This window comes from Sinocyclocheilus anshuiensis, unplaced genomic scaffold, assembly GCF_001515605.1.
Source record: "Sinocyclocheilus anshuiensis isolate Anshui unplaced genomic scaffold, SAMN03320099.WGS_v1.1 scaffold2206, whole genome shotgun sequence".
Classification (NCBI taxonomy): Eukaryota; Metazoa; Chordata; class Actinopteri; order Cypriniformes; family Cyprinidae; genus Sinocyclocheilus; species Sinocyclocheilus anshuiensis.
Window position 1 is genome coordinate 296,579 of NW_015558552.1, and position 21,130 is coordinate 317,708.

Here is a 21,130-nt window from a genome sequence, read left to right on the forward strand (position 1 = left end):
TATATATATAGCTAAAAATAAATAAAGAAAATAATAAAGGAAAAAAGTCATACGAAAGTAAATTTAGACCTAATTCAATTAAAAATTAATGGATTTGATTTATCAAGTCATTAATGCCTATCATTAATGTAAATGTAATATCATTACATTTATTTATTTAATAATTTTTTATTTCTGTAAGATTTGGCCCTCCATATATCAAAAGATGATCTTTTAAAAAAAGTCATGGTTCCGCCAAAAATGTATGTGGAAGAAAATAAGATATTTTGAAGAATGGTGGTAACCACTGACTTCCATTATGTGGACAAAAAAAAAAAGTCATTTTTCAAAGAATCTTCTTTTGAAGTTCAACATAAGAAATAAAGTCACACAGGCTTTTAAAGACATAACAGTGAGTAAATTACAGTTTTACATTTTGGGTGAATTATCTCTTTAATATTTCATTTCAGAAACATGTTTTAGACTAACTTTAATATACTTAGCTTAGCTAATTAATTATGCCTATGCCTCGCATCAATGACTATTCAAATGTTTTGTTTTTGCATGATGCATATTTATAGACTAGCAATAATAGCACAGAAATGCAGTTTATCAACTCTACTAAAGAGATGCATTACCAAGCATCAAATAACAAGCGTTTCAAAATATTTTCATATGCAGAGCTCTCTTTTACAAGGATCATTAAATAAGCAAAACAACTGTGAAGACAACAGTCAAAGGATGCAAATAATCAATAAAATCAAGCCTTCAGATTTAGCACACAAACAGTCACTGAGGTAAACGTCACCTATGTTTCCTAAACAGAGCAGTGTGAGACCAGATCCTTTCAATGCACCAGATGCAGCCATAATGCACCAGAAAGCCCACCACACACCAGCTATCAGTGGACAGGAGCCAATGTTTAGGAAGCTGCGCTTGCCAGCAGGCAAATTTGGCCACTCTTTTCAAGAGACACCTTGGGATTATTACTGACCACAGCATCCTCGCTTTAATGTCTCATCTAAAGGACGTCGCCTTCTCACAATAAAGTATTTCAATTTCTATACTGGGGCATGAAAACCCATGCAGATCACAGAATGAACACCCCCTGCTGGCCTCAATAACGCCTCAACCAGAAACAGCATTATAGTAGCTTTAAGGGAAAACAAGGCAAAAACAGCAGGGTGATCACTACAATCACAGTCAATTAACAGGGCTTGAGAAGTACCGCATAATTTTTCCCACACATGGACTGAACTGCATAAGCACCCAGAACATACTTATGGATTCTGTCCAGCATTGTTGCAATTCACTACTCACAATCCAGCTTCCTACGTCTGTGTCCATGTCCAATCAGATACAGATGGTGCGGGCAGGACCTGCAGGGTAAGGATTGTTTGTTTTACTTTGTACTACACTTCAGTGGTTTGTTCTTTATTATCCATTTGATATAAAACATTTCTCAAGAATAATGTAACTGTGTAAAATGTTCCTATTGCCTATTGTGTGTTACATGAATATGCCAAACCAGCCTACAGTCACTGTGGTATCACAGTGTTAAAATGTATGAATTGTATTGCATTACATAACAAAATATCCTAAATATATATATTGAGGCATCTTTACACAGCCACATATCTGCTCAAAATTCAGTGTAAAGACACAATGCTGCATCAAAGCCAGAATAAATGATGCTTGCTTGCTAATCAGCCCTTAGTATCAAATGCAGTTAAGCCACTTCTGAGCAGTATAAAACAGTCTGTGTAAAGACACCTAAATGCCACTTCAGAACCGCTTCTGTGCCACCTTTGCAGTGTCAGTTTGGCATTACTAGAACTAGAACTTCTACGAAATATCCACTTTTCTTAGCAATTTTTCAAATTCTTTTTAACAAACTTGTCACAAGAAGATTTTAGTGACGTTTGACCAAAAAGAGTACAGAAATTGTCTTATTGTCATTATGAAACGTATACATTAAATAAATATTCCTAAAGGTGTCTTTACACCGCTAAGTTAAGGCTGCACTGTGCCTGCTCAAAATTCAGTATGACGATGCAATGCTGCATAAAAGCCAGTCTTAAATTATACCTGCTCCGACCCACCTGAGCCCCTAGTATCAAAGTATACTAGGGTAATTGCTGTGTAAATGAATTTATGGCACAACTGAGCAGCATTAAACAGTCTGTGTAAAGACACCAAAATGCCACTTCAGAAGCGCTTCTGTGCCACCTTTGCAATGTAAATTTAGCATAATTGTTATCATTTTTTATTTATTTGTAAAATGTTTTGCGTAAAATGTTTTTGTGCTATATTTCATTAAATTTAAGGCAACTCGGTGTGATATTCTGCTAATATAATGCAAATATATTTTAAGTGCTTCTTAAGTAAGTGTCTTCTGTAAATCTAGGCTATATAATAACGTGCTAGTTATTTTTTTTCCTATTATCTCTGATTCAAAACAAGAAATCTCCTGTTAATGTCGACAATAACCTACCAGTAAATTGCTTGTAAATGTTCCTCATTTGTAAGACAAGACGCTATGGATAAAAGCGTCTGCTAAATAACTAAATATAAAAGGTTAAATACAAATAATCCTAGTTATATTTGGAAACTAAATCTAAGAAATACTACCATAACATACTAATGGTGTTAGATGTCATTATCACACTTCATGATATTGTTTTAAACTACGATACCGGTGAATCCATGAAAGTTGTTCTTTCTTCAGCGCCAGACTGCTGTTTACCACATGTCAGCCCCAGCTGGCCCCCTTTCTCGCGATATTGGATGCATTCCTGTTAGCACAATCAACACTCTCGCGAGATGTCACCCAGTCATCCGCCATCGCTGTAGAGACAGAGGGAGAGTAAGCTACAGGGACTCAAACCTGGGGGGGAAAGAGGGCGAAATTTGTCCGTGTTTCCCCTCAACACACCCACCCTAACATCTGTTGATGGCATCGCTCCCTAACCCAAACATGTCCAACCTCAAACCCGGCACCAAGAAGGACACCAAGATGCGGATCCGCGCCTTTCCCGTGAGTATCAGCCGAGATGAGCGCGCCTCAGGCGGTCGTGGGGAGAACTCGAGAGCCGGGGATCGGTCAGAGCAGCAGGCCACAGCGGGTTTACATGTTTTGAGGTTGCATGTTTTCAGTGTAGAAAGTGTTCAAAACTCAATGATTCTTTCGTACAGAGTCTTTATGTTTTGACCGTAAAACTGTAGATACGTACAGCACTGTAGATCCTTCAGAGAACATGAAGTCTTTCCTTTTGATCTGCTTGTCTTCTTGTGTTTTGATCTGGTTTTGGGTCTTGAGTTGTCAGGCTGGCACTTTGCTGTTTTGTTGCCACTCAAATGTTTGATGTTGTGTGTTTTGCTGTAACTGGTTGTTGTTTGCGGTGTTGATGATTGATTTTTTTTTTCTTTTTTCATTGTCATCGATGCTGTATATATTACTATACTGATTGTTATGGTTTTGTTGTCTGGTTAATTTAGTTTCTTGTCATTGGTTGGTGCTGTGTTTTGTTGAGGCTCAGGCTGCTGTTGCGTAGACCAGAGGTTGGTCAATCGTTTAGATGCCAAGGACCCCTACTATGAACATCCTGGTATGAGGGATAAAAGCGTCTGCTAAATAACTAAATATAAAAGGTTAAATACAAATAATCCTAGTTATATTTGGAAACTAAATCTAAGAAATACTACCATAACATACTAATGGTGTTAGATGTCATTATCACACTTCATGATATTGTTTTAAACTACGATACCGGTGAATCCATGAAAGTTGTTCTTTCTTCAGCGCCAGACTGCTGTTTACCACATGTCAGCCCCAGCTGGCCCCCTTTCTCGCGATATTGGATGCATTCCTGTTAGCACAATCAACACTCTCGCGAGATGTCACCCAGTCATCCGCCATCGCTGTAGAGACAGAGGGAGAGTAAGCTACAGGGACTCAAACCTGGGGGGGAAAGAGGGCGAAATTTGTCCGTGTTTCCCCTCAACACACCCACCCTAACATCTGTTGATGGCATCGCTCCCTAACCCAAACATGTCCAACCTCAAACCCGGCACCAAGAAGGACACCAAGATGCGGATCCGCGCCTTTCCCGTGAGTATCAGCCGAGATGAGCGCGCCTCAGGCGGTCGTGGGGAGAACTCGAGAGCCGGGGATCGGTCAGAGCAGCAGGCCACAGCGGGTTTACATGTTTTGAGGTTGCATGTTTTCAGTGTAGAAAGTGTTCAAAACTCAATGATTCTTTCGTACAGAGTCTTTATGTTTTGACCGTAAAACTGTAGATACGTACAGCACTGTAGATCCTTCAGAGAACATGAAGTCTTTCCTTTTGATCTGCTTGTCTTCTTGTGTTTTGATCTGGTTTTGGGTCTTGAGTTGTCAGGCTGGCACTTTGCTGTTTTGTTGCCACTCAAATGTTTGATGTTGTGTGTTTTGCTGTAACTGGTTGTTGTTTGCGGTGTTGATGATTGATTTTTTTTTTCTTTTTTCATTGTCATCGATGCTGTATATATTACTATACTGATTGTTATGGTTTTGTTGTCTGGTTAATTTAGTTTCTTGTCATTGGTTGGTGCTGTGTTTTGTTGAGGCTCAGGCTGCTGTTGCGTAGACCAGAGGTTTGTCAATCTTTTAGATGCCAAGGACCCCTACTATGATCATCCTGGTATGAGGGATCCCTTTCTAAAATTTGAAAGGCAGCTATATGTTTTTATGTATAAAGACAATTATATTATGGAAAATTAAAGGATTAGTTCACTTCCAGAATGAAAATTCTGTCATCATTTACTCACCCTCACTTATTCCAAACCTGTATGAGTCTCTTTCCTCTGTTGAACACAAAAGAAGATATTTTGAAAAATGTTAATATCCGAACAGTTGATGGGCACCATTGACTTCCATAGTATTTTTTTCCTACAATGGAAGTAAATGGTGCCCATCAGCTGTACTGGTCGCACATCTAATTTTTATTTATTTTAATAAATTTTTTATATTTATTTTAGTCTTTTTATTTGTTTATTTTTACGAACCCCCTAGCACTCTTTTGTAGCCCCCTGGTGTTCCCCGGACCCCATTTTGAAAACCTCAGGTTTAGATAGTCTTCAGGTGTCATAGGTGTTTGTTAGTGTTGTGTAGATTATCACACTGATGATTGATGTCCTCAGCAGCTGTGTTTTTGTCTTTCACAGTGACTGCAGCACCCTTTGCATCAGTATGACGTGCATCTCTCTGCAATATTCTGCAATTTTCTGTTCTTTTATTAGCTCCACTCAGAACAAATTATGTGCATTGCAGGACTGTCGGTGTGTTGGTGATGCTCTGATGGAATGAACTAGGTCAGAATTACTTGATGATATGCAGAGAAGTGAAAATGTTTCCATGCAGTTATTTTCTGTTTGTGCATCGGAAATATTCTTCTCTTGAAGGTCTGGAAACCCCCTGACACCTGTCAGCATGTCCGCAGGACTGTGTGAATGGCATTTTGGTTCAGATAAGATTTCGTTCAGAAGCTGCGTTTAGGCTACTTGTTGGGTTGGACGTGTCTTGCCCTGTCAAGTCAAGTCAAGTCTCCTTTATTTATATAGCGCTTTTAACAATACAGATTGTGTCAAAGCAACTGAACAGCATTAATTAGGAAAATAGTGTATCAATAATGCAAAATGACAATAGTAAACAAATTTTTCAGTTAAAGACAGTTCATCATTGAATTCAGTGATGTCAACATCCAGCTCAGTTTAAATAGTATCTTTGCAATCAAGTCAACGGTATCGCTGGAAATGAAGTGTCCCCAACTAAGCAAGCCAGAGGCGACAGCGGCAAGGAACCAAAACTCCATCGGTGACAGAATGGAGAAAAAACCTTGGGAGAAACCAGGCTCAGTCGGGGGGCCAGTTCTCCTCTGACCAGACGAACCAGCAGTACGGAAAAATCAATTTAAGACATAATAAAACAGACAATGAACACTATTAACTGCAATTATTATATGATGCAATCAAACTTATAGCAAAATGTGGTAGTTCTGTATGTTGTTTCAGGGTTGGCATCATCTGAGGTCCTCTGAGGGGTTGGCATCATCTCTTCTCAGGTGTTCTGGATCCAGACTGAAGCTTGTGTAAATCCTAGTTACCACGGGATGTCAATCCCGTGGCAAAAAACAGAGAAACAAATAGAAACATAATTAGCGTAGCTGCTGTTCCAACCAAGCAAAATTGATTTGTTTAACCCAAACTGTCAGAGGAATTCATTAGAAATCTCACAGCTGCCTTTACTTTGTCGTCATAGTATTACCCTCTCAATATGTGGCCTGTATTCTCACCCGATACACCCCACATTCTCTCAGCTCTCTTCTGCATTCACATTGTTTGTCAAGTTTCTCTTTAGCTTTTCATTGTGCCTTGAAACATGAACATGCAGTTCCTTATTAAAGGTCATGGTGTCATGGACATATCTTTGTCAAAATCAGTAGCATATAGAAGCTTGGTGCTTGCTGTCATTTTCAAAATCCTTTACTGCACATTACTTAGTAAATTCAGACCTAACCAGTTATGATTCTTCTGGTTGTTCTTGCTTTGTTGTACCTCCAAAACAGCACAAAATTGAGTCCTGTTACTGCAGATAGTCACCTGTAATTTTGTGATCTGACTTTTAATTAATCTTCAAACCCTTCAGTCCCATTGGGTCACTGTTCCAGGATTCATCATTTTATAGAAATGTGCAAAGTTGTTTTATAGTTTATATACACTGCCATTCAAAAGTTAAAGAAATGGACACTTTTATTAAGCAAGGATGTAATAAAGTGATCAAAAGTGACATTTATAATGTTACAAAAGATTTCATTTCAAATAAATGCTGTTCTTTTCAACTTTCTATTCTTAAATCTTGAAAAAAAAAAAACATGTAGCATGGTTTGCACAAAAGTATTAAGTAGCACAACTGTTTTCAACATTGATAATAATAAGAAATGTTTCTTGAGTGCCAAATCAGCATATAAGAATGATTTCTGACACTGAAGACCGGAGTAATGGCTGCTGATAATTCAGCTTTGCAAACACAGGAATAGGGGTGTGCGATATTAACAAAAAAGAATATCTCTATATTTTCTGGGATTTTATCGATAACGATAATTAGACGATATTTTGCTGAGTGTGTTATTGTGCTGATATGTTAAGGACTGCCGTGGACAGCTGACTTGATATTCTTCATATTCTGTGCAGTGGTCAGTTCACACTGATAGAAATAAATCTTTTCCAATAAGTTTTAACTGATTTTTACATTTTATGGGCATTTTGACCTTTTGTAAAAAATCAATATCACATTTGTAATCATTGTCATTTTTGGAGAAAAAAACGGCACTCTTCGTGTGAAATTGATTAACTAGGCTATTTGAAGTGGTATAAATATATACATTTTCTGCCCCCATGTCTTGAATTTGTGATCATTCTAAATGTATTGTAATAGACTGAATCATCAGCACTCTAAATGCACGCGCGCACTAGTCTAGACTTCACGTAATGTATGCATACGCTCTGTAGGGGTATTTTGAAAGTTTTTTGCAAAATACTCGATAATGTCAAATCGCACATCGTTAAAACAACAGTTATGATATTATCGCAGACGATATATATCGCACACCCCTACACAGGAATAAATATAAATCTATTATTATTTAAAATGGTAATAATATTTCACAATATTACTGTTTTTACTAGGGGTGGGAATCACCAGAGGCCCCACGATACGATATTATCACGATACTTGTGTCACGATACAATATTATTGCGATTTTAAATATATTGCAATATTCTGCGATATATGTGTGTGTGTGTGTATGTGTGTGTATGTGTGTGTGTGTGTTTGTGTGTGTGTGCATAATACATGTTTTTAAAAAATCTGAAACTAAATTCTCAATATTTTACAATTTCACTGTAAAAATGAGTTTTCATAGGAGTAGGTTTTACAAAAATATATTTTTTTCCAGTTTTTAAACTTCAAAACTGCTGTTACTTGACAATTCTTTAATTATTTGTGAAATTTACTACATTTACATTTAGTCATTTAGCAGACGCTTTTATCCAAAGCAGCTTACAAATGAGGACAATAAAAGCAGTCAAAACTAACAAAATAGTAACAATATATAAGTGCAAATGACAAGTCTCGGTTAGCAATTGGGGCATTTGAAAGTAATTTACTGCTAAATTTAAAATAAATAAAACATAGTCTTACATTAAAATAAAAATGTTACATTTAAATTAAACAACATTTACTCTTAAAGTAAACAATGTGCTACAACAGGTATACTATGCACTGCTGTGCTCTTAGAATATTTTACTTTCATTTATTCCATGGTCTGTTGGAATTTTTGATTCTGATTGGCTGGCAGATATGCATTAAAACCGTTTAATGCACAGGTAGTTCCAAGTCAGTTTAATTACTGTTCTATATTAATGCGCCGCTGCTTTAATTGACACACACGAACGCACACACACATCACTTGCACACAGAGAGAGGGAGATCGGAGATCCCGCTGCGCACACAGAAACGTTTAGGAGTAGGCCAAACTTGTCAACGCTGCCCTGCTACTTCCATTAATAAAATGGCTTAGATACTGGATCACTGCATTATATTCCTCAGCAACGAGGAGGTAACATCTCTGTTTAAGTAACTAAACTCACAACTTCATTGTTTGTAGAGAGAGATGCACAGACACAGGTAATTCACACACACAACTGTCATCTTTCTCTCTTTCTCTCTCTCTCGAACAAACAATCGATAATTCAAATAAATGTTATAATTCTGTAATTCTATAATTCCGTTACTGACCAAAATAACCGTAATTTTTACCCATTTGGTCAAATATTGCGCTGCAAAGAGCAATACTAGTTTTAACTTGTCTATAACTTGGCAAATTACCATGGAAGAAGTGGGATAATCAACTGCTTGCCGTACATTTTAGAAAACAACTCAACACCACCATCTAGTGGACTGTAAAGAAATTTATTTTATTATTCAACCAAATAGTATAATAAAAGATCGATACTTGGCGTCCGTGTATCGATGCAGTATTGCTGCGGAAAATATCGCGATGCTATGCTGTATCGATGTTTTTCCCCCACCCCAAGTTTTTACTGTATTTTTGTTCAAAAAATGCAGCCTTGGTGAGCATAAGAGACTTAAAAACATTAAAAAAAAACAACCTCCAACTTTTGAGCAGTAGTGTAAGTTTATAGTCTTCTAACTTGTTTTTTAAATGAAGTTCAGACTTGTTTTAATAAAAGAATATAAGTGCTTTTAGCATTCCTTTAGCTTGAACTGCAGAGCAAGGGTTCAAGTCACAGCGAATGCATGAGCTGATAAAATGTACACTTTAAATGCAAACAAAGTCACTTTGGGTAAGTGTGTCTGGCAAATTCATGAATGCTATGTGCCAATACCGTGAAATGATCAGGGTTTACGGTTTTGGGTAATGTATGTCTTACTGTTCAAAGACTCTCTGGACTTTCTTCATCAGTGCCTTTGCATCGACATGACCTGATCCTACAGAAACCCAGTTTGGAAACCTGGGCCTACTTACTTGCTTGACACACATGCACACGTTTTGCTTCAGGGATTCCTGTTCATGGAAAAACTGGTTCCTCTTTGTGTTAGCTTAACTTTTTCGAAAGTGCAACTGTCTTCTGCAGAATCCAACGATTGCCAAACCAAATGTGATTCAGGTAGCCTTTTAGCAAAATGTTGTAAGAGGTGGACTTTCACATAACTTGTCTATAACTTGGCAAATTACCATGGAAGAAGTGGGATAATCAACTGCTTGCCGTACATTTTAGAAAACAACTCAACACCACCATCTAGTGGACTGTAAAGAAATTTATTTTATTATTCAACCAAATAGTATAATAAAAGATCGATACTTGGCGTCCGTGTATCGATGCAGTATTGCTGCGGAAAATATCGCGATGCTATGCTGTATCGATGTTTTTCCCCCACCCCAAGTTTTTACTGTATTTTTGTTCAAAAAATGCAGCCTTGGTGAGCATAAGAGACTTAAAAACATTAAAAAAAAACAACCTCCAACTTTTGAGCAGTAGTGTAAGTTTATAGTCTTCTAACTTGTTTTTTAAATGAAGTTCAGACTTGTTTTAATAAAAGAATATAAGTGCTTTTAGCATTCCTTTAGCTTGAACTGCAGAGCAAGGGTTCAAGTCACAGCGAATGCATGAGCTGATAAAATGTACACTTTAAATGCAAACAAAGTCACTTTGGGTAAGTGTGTCTGGCAAATTCATGAATGCTATGTGCCAATACCGTGAAATGATCAGGGTTTACGGTTTTGGGTAATGTATGTCTTACTGTTCAAAGACTCTCTGGACTTTCTTCATCAGTGCCTTTGCATCGACATGACCTGATCCTACAGAAACCCAGTTTGGAAACCTGGGCCTACTTACTTGCTTGACACACATGCACACGTTTTGCTTCAGGGATTCCTGTTCATGGAAAAACTGGTTCCTCTTTGTGTTAGCTTAACTTTTTCGAAAGTGCAACTGTCTTCTGCAGAATCCAACGATTGCCAAACCAAATGTGATTCAGGTAGCCTTTTAGCAAAATGTTGTAAGAGGTGGACTTTCACACTCACACCCACTTGTAAAGATTTTACCCACATTAATTTCTTTAATCCATAGACTAGTCTACACAGATCGATGAGTCTCAAAACCTGTCTGTCTTAAGGCTTAGCAGACAGAGAGAGACAGATGGGTGAGAGCGAGGCGTTCTCTGTGTCTGAATCTACAATGCGTGTTGATTTATCACAGGAGCAGTATTACTAACACCGTGACAAGCATTATAATTAGCATGAGCTGTGCTGAAGTGTTGTTTTGACTTGCATAATTACTCACTGCTGTTTAAAAATGTAATTCACACATATGATTAGCCATTAGACTTCTTGTTTGTGAGATTAGCTCTGCTGAGTCACTTGAAGCTATCAGGAGCTCTGGAGTTGGCCTGTAGATTTGGTCGTGAAGGAAAATTGATTTTGTTGGCCCAGTATCAAGGGTTGAGCATATGAGCAAGTGACCTGCAGTCCTGTTGGCACATTAAATGCACATTAGAATGTTGTAAGTCGTTTTACTTTTAACGGGCTCAGAAAGTGGCCTACGGTTTCCTGTGCTGAATAAAGTCAATGAGGTCTCCTCTTTTGTGATTGCAAGGTTGTGATGTGTGCAGAGAGCAAAGTGAGTCTCGGCGTCTAAAAACTTGAGTTGAGTCGAGTATACGGTTCAAAAGTTTGAGGTCAATATGATTCTTTTTTTTTTTCAGCAGGGATGCATTAAATTGATCAGAAGTGACAATAAAGAAATGTATGGTTTTACAAAAGATTTCTATTTCAAATATATGCTGTTATTTTAAACTTTCTATCCATCAAAAATGTATCAAGATTTCCACAAATATATTTTGCAGCCCAACTGTTATCAACATTGATGAAAAAAAAACATATATATTATTAGAAATGTTTCTTGAGCAACAAATCAGCATATTAGCATGATTTCTGAAGGATCATGTGACGCTGAAGACTGGAGTAATGATGCTGGAAATCAGCCATCACAGTAATAGCATTTACATTTCAAAATATATTCACATTGAATTTTTTACATTATAATAATTCACAGTGTAACTGTTTTTGCTGCATTTTTGATAAATGCAGACTTAGACTGAGCATAATCAGAAACATTTAATGGTAGTGTACAGCAGATCTTGTGCTATATGTAAGTGTATATTATTTCAGTTTTGACTAAATTACCTGCTAGTACTGTAAAAGTTTTGGCCATTGCTTACAGCTGATAAATGTTACACCAATGTCATATCGATGTTAGGCCAATTTTATAGATCTATGCTGTGTTTTGGCTAATGTTTACACACATTTTGCAAGTTAAAACCAAACATCGTCATCATATTATAATATGTAAATTTAAATCATTATATATATATATATATGTTTAAAACGATAAAGTGGCATTATAATATGTAAGTGTAATAATATGTAAGACATGCAATAACTTTTTAGTACTTTTGCAACCATCTAATCAGAAAGAGTATGCAGCTTTAATTGGAAAATACACACTGTTTTATTAAACCAATCTTGGTCCAATTAGAATGATGCTGATAATTTATTTGAATAAAAAACAATATTGGTCCGTGCTGATAAGGCGCATCCCTCCTAAAACGTTTTGTATCTAGTTGTCATAAGCGTTTCAATTTTTTTTTTTATAATTTGGTGATTTGTTTGTTTTTGTAGATGACCATGGATGAGAAGTATGTGAATAACATCTGGGATCTTCTGAAGAACGCCATCCAGGAGATCCAGCGGAAGAACAACAGTGGGCTGAGCTTTGAGGAGCTCTACAGGAACGCCTACACCATGGTGCTGCACAAACATGGGGAGAAGCTCTACACGGGCCTCAGAGAGGTGGTCACCGAACACCTCATCAACAAAGTATGAGCTCCTGTCTCACTCTTAGATCTTTCCTGTAAGGCTTTAGAGAAAACACATGAGTTCCTAGAGATCTGGATTCAACTTTTGAGTGTTATAAAGTGTCACAGGCTTTAGTTGCTGAAGTTAAATTAGCAGTAAGCCACACGAGATGATGTTACAGTGATTTCACCACTGCTTAAAAGACCTGCTTAATGAATTTGATGGCGTGTGATGAGAATTTAAATTGAACAGACTGATTTGAGAAGATCTTAAGGACACGGTCTCACATCTTCACTACATATATATTTATATATAGCTTAATGAAAACCCTGGGGTTTTATCTCTGGTGCTGGCTGTTAATGATGTCAGTTCTGGAGATGAAGCAGATGGCGGAAACCTGCCCGTCCCAGTGGAGTTGTTCACAGGGTGATGTCATTGTACACTCAGGTGGATGAAACCCATGTGCTTGAGCTGCTCTCATAACAGCTTTGATTTTTTTTTGCCTGTCTTCAGGTACGAGAAGACGTGCTTCACTCTTTAAATAACAATTTCCTGCAGACGTTAAATCAAGCATGGAATGATCATCAGACTGCCATGGTCATGATTAGAGACATTTTGATGTACATGGTAAGTTGTTTAGACTTTTTTTGGTGGGTTGTAACTTAACAGATGTTCTGATGTCTTTGTTTTAGCAGGTTCAGGGAGGGACTCATGGATCACACAACCTTCTAAAAAGTTTTAATGATCCTAAACATTTACTGACCTGACCATAGGACACTGCAGTTGTGACATTTTAGTAGTAAGCCAAACCTGAAGTTAGCATCACTCTTGTTCTCTTGACAAAAACCCAGTAGGATTTAAATTATTGCAGAAAATAAGCTCTGTGACCAACAAAAGTTTATGATTCTTGCACGTTTTGTTCATGATAATCTTCACAAGTAAACATGACATTTATGAATTTTGAAGCCTGAATACAATCGCCAGAGGTAAAGAGCTAAACGTAGGCTATAAATGAAGTACACCAGTCACATGACTTCAACGTCACCATCATTGAAAGATCACAAGTATTACTCTTACAATAAAATGTATACTCCGGACGCGTGCGTGAGCGCCGCGATGCAACAGCTGGCCGAACATCAGCTACCAAATGAGACATCAAGAGACTACAGTCGGACAGTCAGGACTGCTGAGAGGATTATTGGTGCCCCTCTGCCCAGCCTCCAAGATCTTTACATCTCCAGAGTGAGGAAAAGGGCTAAAAAAATCACCTTGGACCTTGGTAATAAAGCTCTTCTGATTCTGATTCTGATATATATATATTTGGATAATTAAACAAAAAAAAATCTGTTAAATCTGATTCTGTTGTATAGAACTGAATAAAAATAATATATTGATATTTAAAATTAGGGCTGCCCTCAACTAAAGAATTTTGTGGTCGACTAGTAGTCATTAATTTTTAGCATTAGTCGACTAATCGCATGTTTATAAACCATTTAAATCATGATAATGAGCCTTTAATTGCCTACATAGCCTAATAAACGCTCAAGCGCACGCATAAAGCTTGCCACGGCATACCGGCAGAAGTAATGATTATGAATGTGTCAGGGAAAAACAGTAAGATTAAACTGCATTAACATATTGATAACCTATTGATAAACTAGTGTTTTCGGCTTAAGAGACGAAGTCGGCGACACTGACTCGTCATCGCCACAGTAGTGGATGCGCCTGTATGCATGTTTCATACGGATTACATAATCTGAGAATTTTTTTTTTTTTTTTTTTTCAGATTTGAATTGTTTCATTTGAAAGTAGACATTTCACTCTCCATAGATAGAGTTTCGCCCTCATGTTCACAGAGGCCGAGACGGCAGAAAGCGCACCCTGTTTGCTTTCATTATTTTACAAAAGCGCAATGTTTTGTTGTTATTGTGAGTGCACACAAATAAACATAGTGGGCTCTATCATACACCCGGCTCAATGTGGCGCAAGTGTTTTTGCTAGTTTCAGCACGACGCAGTTCTCATTTTCCCGTCTTGCGCTGCGTTGTTTAAATAGCAAATGCATTTAAGCCCATGGGCGCGCTGGCCTAAAAAAGAGGTGTGTTCAGGCGCATTGTTGGCGTGTTGCTATTTTGAGGAACTGAAAATAGACTGCGCCATAGACCAACTCAAACCTGGTCTAAAGTCTGGCGCAATATTTTTTCTTTGTTATTTAAAGAGCGCGATAGTAATATGCGCCTATATGCGGGTGCACAACACGCGTACACTTTGCTTATTACACACACAGGGACGCGCAGCAGCACACAAACATTTTTAAAAATGAAAAATTACATTCCGCCAGGTAAATAGCGAACCCGCCATGGCGTGAGCGCCGAGGAGGATTTTGAAATCCCATTTTTAGACATGTCTGCTGAGTTCTTTCAGGTGGGTACTGCTTTTATACTGCTTTTACTCTCTTTGCTTATCATTTTGGATATTACAAAACATTTAATTGTCACTGCCATGGCCACAGACAAAAAAAATCGTAATGAGATATTTTATGTACATCTGAACATCAGTTTAAAGTGCAGTTGTGCTGGTATTTCACTAGATTCAGGCATTACCATTCAAAAGTTTGGGGTCAGTAAAAAATGTTTTTGTATAAAGTTTCTTATTGCAATTAGATACTTTATATATATATATATATATATATATATATATATAATATATAATCACCACTGACAAGCTACTACTAAATATATTGTAGAAACTTAATTTTCTGTAAAGCTGCTTTGCAGCGATTTGTATTGCGAAAAGCGCTATACAAATAAACTTGAATTGAATTGAATTTAATGTATTACTCTTATCTGTATGACCAAAATGACGGAGACCGCACCAACATCTCTAGCTGTCATGCTGTGAGCGCGCTACTGTTCAGAGACTTGAATAGCGCACATTTTTCTAGGTTAACTTTAGATTGAGCGGCCATGGAAAGTTGCTACTATTTGTATATTTCAGATGATACGCCATATTTGAGGTCGATGAATGATAGGCGAGCGTTTGGATGTACTGTATTACCACAAAATTCAGCCGTTAACGATCTGTCCGTCACGGACTGCATGACCTCACCACTTCCTGTGGATTTTTTTTTCTGCGACTAATAACATTTTGGTCGACCAAGCCTCTTGTCGTCGACTAAAGGTTAGTCGACTATTAGGGGGCAGCCCTATTTAAAATATTTTCTGTCCAATTTTATTGTTTTACTTTCAATAAAAGTGTGCAAGAAACATTTCTTACTATTATCAATTTCATTTCTTTCAAAAAGTGATGATGTAATAATAAAATACAGATTTTTATATTCTTTAAAAATTCCAGCATTTCCAGCTATGATTACGGATTAAAAGCAAGTATTATTGCAAAAGTGTATAATTAAATATAATGTCTTTTTCTGGTACAATATATTGATTTAAAATACAATTTGTCATTTTTTTGTGGTATGGCCAGTAAAAAAATGCTGGGAAGTACAAATCCAATACTTATCTGAAAAAGAAAAAAAAAACCTCATTGTTAAGACCTGAATTGATCAATTTGCTCATTTATGCTTGGCTGGCTGTATTGACCAGTGGTAGTTATGATATCCCTGTTTATATGTTTGTGTGGATCTGTGCAGATGGAAAGTCAGAAGTTTCTAGCGGAGAACAGTGCCAGCGTCTACATCAAGAAAGTGGAGGCTCGGATAAACGAAGAGATTGAACGAGTGATGCACTGCCTGGATAAATCGACTGAGGAGCCCATTGTGAAGGTGGTGGAGAGAGAGCTCATCTCCAAACACATGAAGACCATCGTGGAGATGGAGAACTCGGGACTGGTCCACATGCTCAAGAATGGAAAGACAGAAGGTCAGCAGCTGTTTGTTTTGATCGATCATCTATCCCTAGCTTTCTATTTTCCTCTCTTGCTTCGTATTTCATTCAGTTTCTCTCATCTTTTCTCACTTTTCTCTCTCAGACCTGGCGTGCATGTATAAGTTGTTTGGTCGGGTTCCTAACGGGCTGAAGACGATGTGTGAGTGCATGAGCTGGTACCTCAGAGAACAGGGTAAAGCGCTGGTGTCAGAGGAAGGAGAGGGCAAGAACCCAGTTGACTACATTCAGGTACACATTTACCAACATGAGGAAATGAATCTGCCAAAGTTAAAGAGTTCAGACTAGTGGAAATGTGTACATATAACAGCCTCAACAATCTGTAGGGTTGTAATAAGTAGTAAGCATGCTCGTTTTCTCATTTTTCTCATCTGAATCATTTAGGGTTTGTTGGACTTGAAGTCACGCTTCGACCGGTTCCTGCAGGAGTCCTTCAACAATGACAGGCTGTTCAAACAGACTATCGCTGGAGACTTTGAGTATTTCCTCAACCTCAATTCCCGATCACCCGAGTACCTGTCGCTCTTTATCGACGACAAACTCAAGAAAGGAGTGAAGGGGGTGAGAGATTAGCTTTACCATCTTTAGCTCTTAAGATGAAAACTCTGCCTACAAATTTGGTCAATATATTTGGTTCAATATTGAAGACATAATTAAAAAAAACACCATTTTGCTACATGGACAATTTTAACAACTTCTGTCCAGTGAAAGTGGACGAACTGTCATGCATATGAGTTATATATTATAGGTATGGATTGATGGATGAATGTATATCCACATAAACAAACAACATAGTGTAGTTAACTAAAACTGTTAAAAAACATTTTTATTCATTGAAATAAAGCTGAAATAAAATATAAACATTAGATTAAAAACTTAAAGAACTTAAATGAAAATTGAAAGTGTTGCCTTTGTAACTAATTAAATAAAAAATAAAACTGAAACCGAAATAAGAAAATTAAAGCTAAATAGAAGTATTTGCAAAAAAAATAAAAAAAAATTTAAATGACAAAAGCACACAACAGAATTCTTAGAACTTAAACTAAAATTAAAATGAAAACTAAAAATTAGAAAATAAAAGCTAATTAAAATAAATACGGTAAAACTACCGCAACATGAACTAACAATAAAAAAATACATCTACATCTATCTACTAATGCATTATTAAAATCAAAGGTTGTATATTTTAATATTACTTAATGGACCTGAGCTTACATGAACTAATAAGCAGTTTTTTTTTTTATTAACTAATGTTAAAAAAGATGAATAAATACTGTAACAAATGTTGATCATTGTTAGTTAATGTTAGTTAATGCATTAACTAACACTAATGGGACCTTATTGTAAAGTGTTACCATAAGTGTTGTTATAGTATATAAATAATACAGAAACAAAGTTATTACTAATCTCTTAATTGTTTCCTTATAATTGTGTTTGTGTGTAGCTGACAGAACAGGAGGTGGAGTCTATCTTGGATAAGGCCATGGTACTGTTCAGGTTCATGCAGGAGAAGGACGTGTTTGAGCGTTACTACAAACAGCACCTGGCCAGAAGACTCTTAACCAATAAGAGTGTTTCAGATGACTCTGAAAAAAATATGATCTCCAAACTAAAGGTGAACGTCATATCCTTCATTACTCTCATTCACTGTATTCCTCTGTGTCTAATGTGATACTCATGCTCTCTCTCTCTATCTCTCTCTCTCTCAGACGGAGTGCGGTTGTCAGTTCACCTCTAAACTGGAGGGCATGTTTAGGGATATGAGCATCTCTAATACCACTATGGATGAATTCCGCCACCACCTGCAGACATCACAGGTGCATATGCACACACACACACACACACACGCACACACACATTCCACTTTGACTTATGTTGTTGTTTTTAAAATAAGCTAACTATAATTACTGCTACCTAAGGGCCTATTCACTCCAAGTCCACATTTACAGAAAAAGAACATTGAAACAATGCAAATGCAAAACTGTGTGGTTTGTCTTGATGTTGCAGGTGTCTCTCTGTGGTGTTGATCTCTTGTATTTTATTAGCTTTATATTCTTTAAATTCAGTATCATTAAAATTATTTAGTTTAAATGAAGTCTTACAAAATTATTTTTTTATTATTTAATAAAATTATTTATTAATTATTAAAAACCGGTTTCGGTTTTCGGTCAAGTGCATCCAGAAGTTTCGGTTTCGGCATTTTGGTGCGTCCCTAATTGGGACACTACAAAGCCTGGATTTGAACCCTCTGTTTTAACCTGCATGAATGTTTTCTCTCTCTCCCTCTGTCTAGGACCGTGTGTATGTTCAGCAGAATAATGTGGAGAATGTCTACAATCTCGGCTTGATCATCTTCAGAGATCAGGTTGTGCGGTATGGCTGCATCAGAGATCATCTCAGACAAACTCTACTGGACATGATCGCTCGAGAACGCAGGGGAGAGGTGGTTGACAGGTGTGTGTTCTTCTGTCATTCTGTCTCTCTTTCCAGTGCTCCAGTTAAAGAATGAAAGCTTTCAGCTGTAAGTCTATAGACACATACACAGTTGTAAAGGAATGGGTGTTTATCTTGTTTGTGCTGTCATGTTTTATGGCAGAGGGGCCATCAGGAATGCCTGTCAGATGCTGATGGTTTTGGGGTTAGAAGGTCGGTCCATCTACGAGGAGGATTTTGAAGTCCCGTTTTTAGACATGTCTGCTGAGTTCTTCCAGGTGGGTGCTGTTTTCATGCTGCTTCAACTCTGTTTGCTTATCGTTTTGGATTAGCAGTCAGCCACGCCAAAATGCAACATCCCACCCTCTCCACGCCATGCTTTTGAGGTCTTCAGAAGGTACGACTCACCTCAACACCCTAAATCAGGGGTTTTCAACCTTTTAGGACATGCTCCCCCCCCCAAGTTTGTCTATGTGACAAGATGGGTGACATGACATATTATCATTTACTTGGTTTTTATTTCTATCCTGCTGTGCCGAGTAGCTCCACCCACCGTGGAATATCATTGGTCTAAAATCCTCCTCCTCATAACCACATATTAAACATCAAATATGTTCTGATTGGCTGTGATTTTGTTGTTTCACGCAGCATTTTTTTCTTTTAGTGAGGACTGAACATTTTTTTGTCATTGGACTCTTTCTCACATGGTGGTTGTTTGTAATAAATGGTTATAATTATTTCTTAAATAAATGATTAAATGACTCTCTTTCTCTCTCCCTCTCCCTCTCTCTCTCTCTCTTTCTCTTTCTTTCTTTAGGAGGATGGCTCAGATGTTGGTGTCGGCGGGGCTTTGCTAACAGGCTCAAACACACGGAAGCACATTCTGCAGGTGTCCACCTTCCAGATGACCATCCTCATGCTCTTCAACAACAGAGGGAAGTTTACCTTTGAGGTAAAACCTCCTATCCACCTGTTCCTGATCTAAACGCCCTGCTTATCCGATCAGTTTAACCTTCACCCATGTCGACCCTTCTTTAACCCTTTAGGAGATCCAGCAGGAGACAGACATCCCTGAGCGCGAGCTGGTCCGGGCCCTGCAGTCTCTAGCCTGTGGGAAACCCACCCAGAGAGTTCTCACGAAAGAGCCCAAGAGTAAAGAGATCGAGAGCGGCCATGTGTTTACAGTCAATGACCAGTTTACCTCCAAACTGCACAGAGTCAAAATACAAACAGGTATTGTGGTGCCACAAGGGGGCGCTGTTGACTCAGAATGAATGGCTGACAAAGAGTGATCATCTGAAAGAAATCAGTTCAACACTGGACTTTCTGTAAGCTTTAGAGTCAACTATATGTTAGTTTACACCTAAAAGCAGAGAAACTAATATACATTTTTAGCACGTACATGCAATTACTTTTAGTACATTTAATACTTTAGTGTTTTTATATGCTATTATAGTACTTATTAAAGGGGTCATATGACGTTGCTAAAAAGAACATTATTTTGTGTATTTGGTGTAATGCAATGCGGTTTAAGGTTCAAAAAACACATTATTTTCCATATAATGTACATTATTGTTTCTCCTCTTTGCCCTGCCTTTCTGAAACGCGTCGATTTTTACAAAGCTCATCATTCTAAAAAGCGAGGTGTGCTCTGATTGGCCAGCTATCCAGTGCGTTGTGATTGGCCGAATGCCTCAAGCGTGTGACGGAAATGTTACGCCCCTTACCATACTGTGATGCCGTCTCCCAGCAGGACGAGACAAAACCAATAAAACCCATTACAAATGAGGCATTTGTTGCATCCAGTGGGATGCAATTATGGATTATAATGACTTATACTGTCTTTTTACGCGTTGCGTTGCGTATCGCGCCGCGTAAAAATAAAATCATGTCTGCATTTGTGATCGGAGAAACAACAAACAACAAGCGCTACTCTACACTGCTCAAAACTCACCAGTTGAATCATCAGTGGCAAATTATTTAAATATAAAAAACGTGCTTACAGGCTGTGAGTAAGAAGCGCCAGACTGTCCTTGCAAAGTTGGAACTGCCCCACTTTATAGAAACAACCTTTGTGCCACAGACACATTGTAGACTACTGGTTCAGGAAACAGTCCTCATCCTCCATAAAATGCGCAGCACACATCTGAATATTTGGGTTGAACTGTTCTGGAACAGTGTTGTAAATACAACTTAACCACTGATTTCTAGTCGTGTCCTCTTTTGGAAGGCCAAACAAAGTAGTTTCGCTTTCACAACGAAACACATAGCGTCTCCACGACATGGCGGCGGCGGCAACAACAATAGTACAGCGAGAATAAAAGTTACGCCTTCTTTC

The 21,130-nt window shown here is 37.7% G+C and overlaps 2 protein-coding genes across 3 annotated transcripts in view; one reads left to right on the plus strand and one right to left on the minus strand.

The window, feature by feature from the left end:
• Nucleotides 1-2,706, minus strand: part of LOC107679403 (muscleblind-like protein 1) — a 74,539-nt gene extending 71,833 nt beyond the window's left edge. For both annotated transcript variants that reach the window (XM_016474940.1, XM_016474935.1), the window contains exons 1-2: nucleotides 2,676-2,706; nucleotides 1,300-1,358 (exon numbers count right to left, since the gene is read on the minus strand). The gene's annotated coding sequence lies outside the window, so the exon portion shown is untranslated. The remainder of the gene's footprint in view (nucleotides 1-1,299; nucleotides 1,359-2,675) is intronic.
• Nucleotides 2,707-3,841: 1,135 nt separating this feature from the next.
• Nucleotides 3,842-21,130, plus strand: part of LOC107679386 (cullin-3-like) — an 18,721-nt gene continuing 1,432 nt past the window's right edge. Inside the window, exons 1-15 of the mRNA XM_016474903.1 lie at nucleotides 3,842-4,090; nucleotides 12,282-12,479; nucleotides 12,972-13,085; nucleotides 14,807-14,881; nucleotides 16,107-16,335; nucleotides 16,445-16,590; nucleotides 16,744-16,920; nucleotides 17,804-17,974; nucleotides 18,069-18,176; nucleotides 18,367-18,392; nucleotides 18,533-18,563; nucleotides 18,653-18,813; nucleotides 18,956-19,070; nucleotides 19,610-19,744; nucleotides 19,839-20,025. Coding sequence (XP_016330389.1) covers nucleotides 4,007-4,090; nucleotides 12,282-12,479; nucleotides 12,972-13,085; nucleotides 14,807-14,881; nucleotides 16,107-16,335; nucleotides 16,445-16,590; nucleotides 16,744-16,920; nucleotides 17,804-17,974; nucleotides 18,069-18,176; nucleotides 18,367-18,392; nucleotides 18,533-18,563; nucleotides 18,653-18,813; nucleotides 18,956-19,070; nucleotides 19,610-19,744; nucleotides 19,839-20,025 — 1,957 coding nt within the window. The 5' untranslated portion in view covers nucleotides 3,842-4,006. The remainder of the gene's footprint in view (nucleotides 4,091-12,281; nucleotides 12,480-12,971; nucleotides 13,086-14,806; nucleotides 14,882-16,106; nucleotides 16,336-16,444; nucleotides 16,591-16,743; nucleotides 16,921-17,803; nucleotides 17,975-18,068; nucleotides 18,177-18,366; nucleotides 18,393-18,532; nucleotides 18,564-18,652; nucleotides 18,814-18,955; nucleotides 19,071-19,609; nucleotides 19,745-19,838; nucleotides 20,026-21,130) is intronic.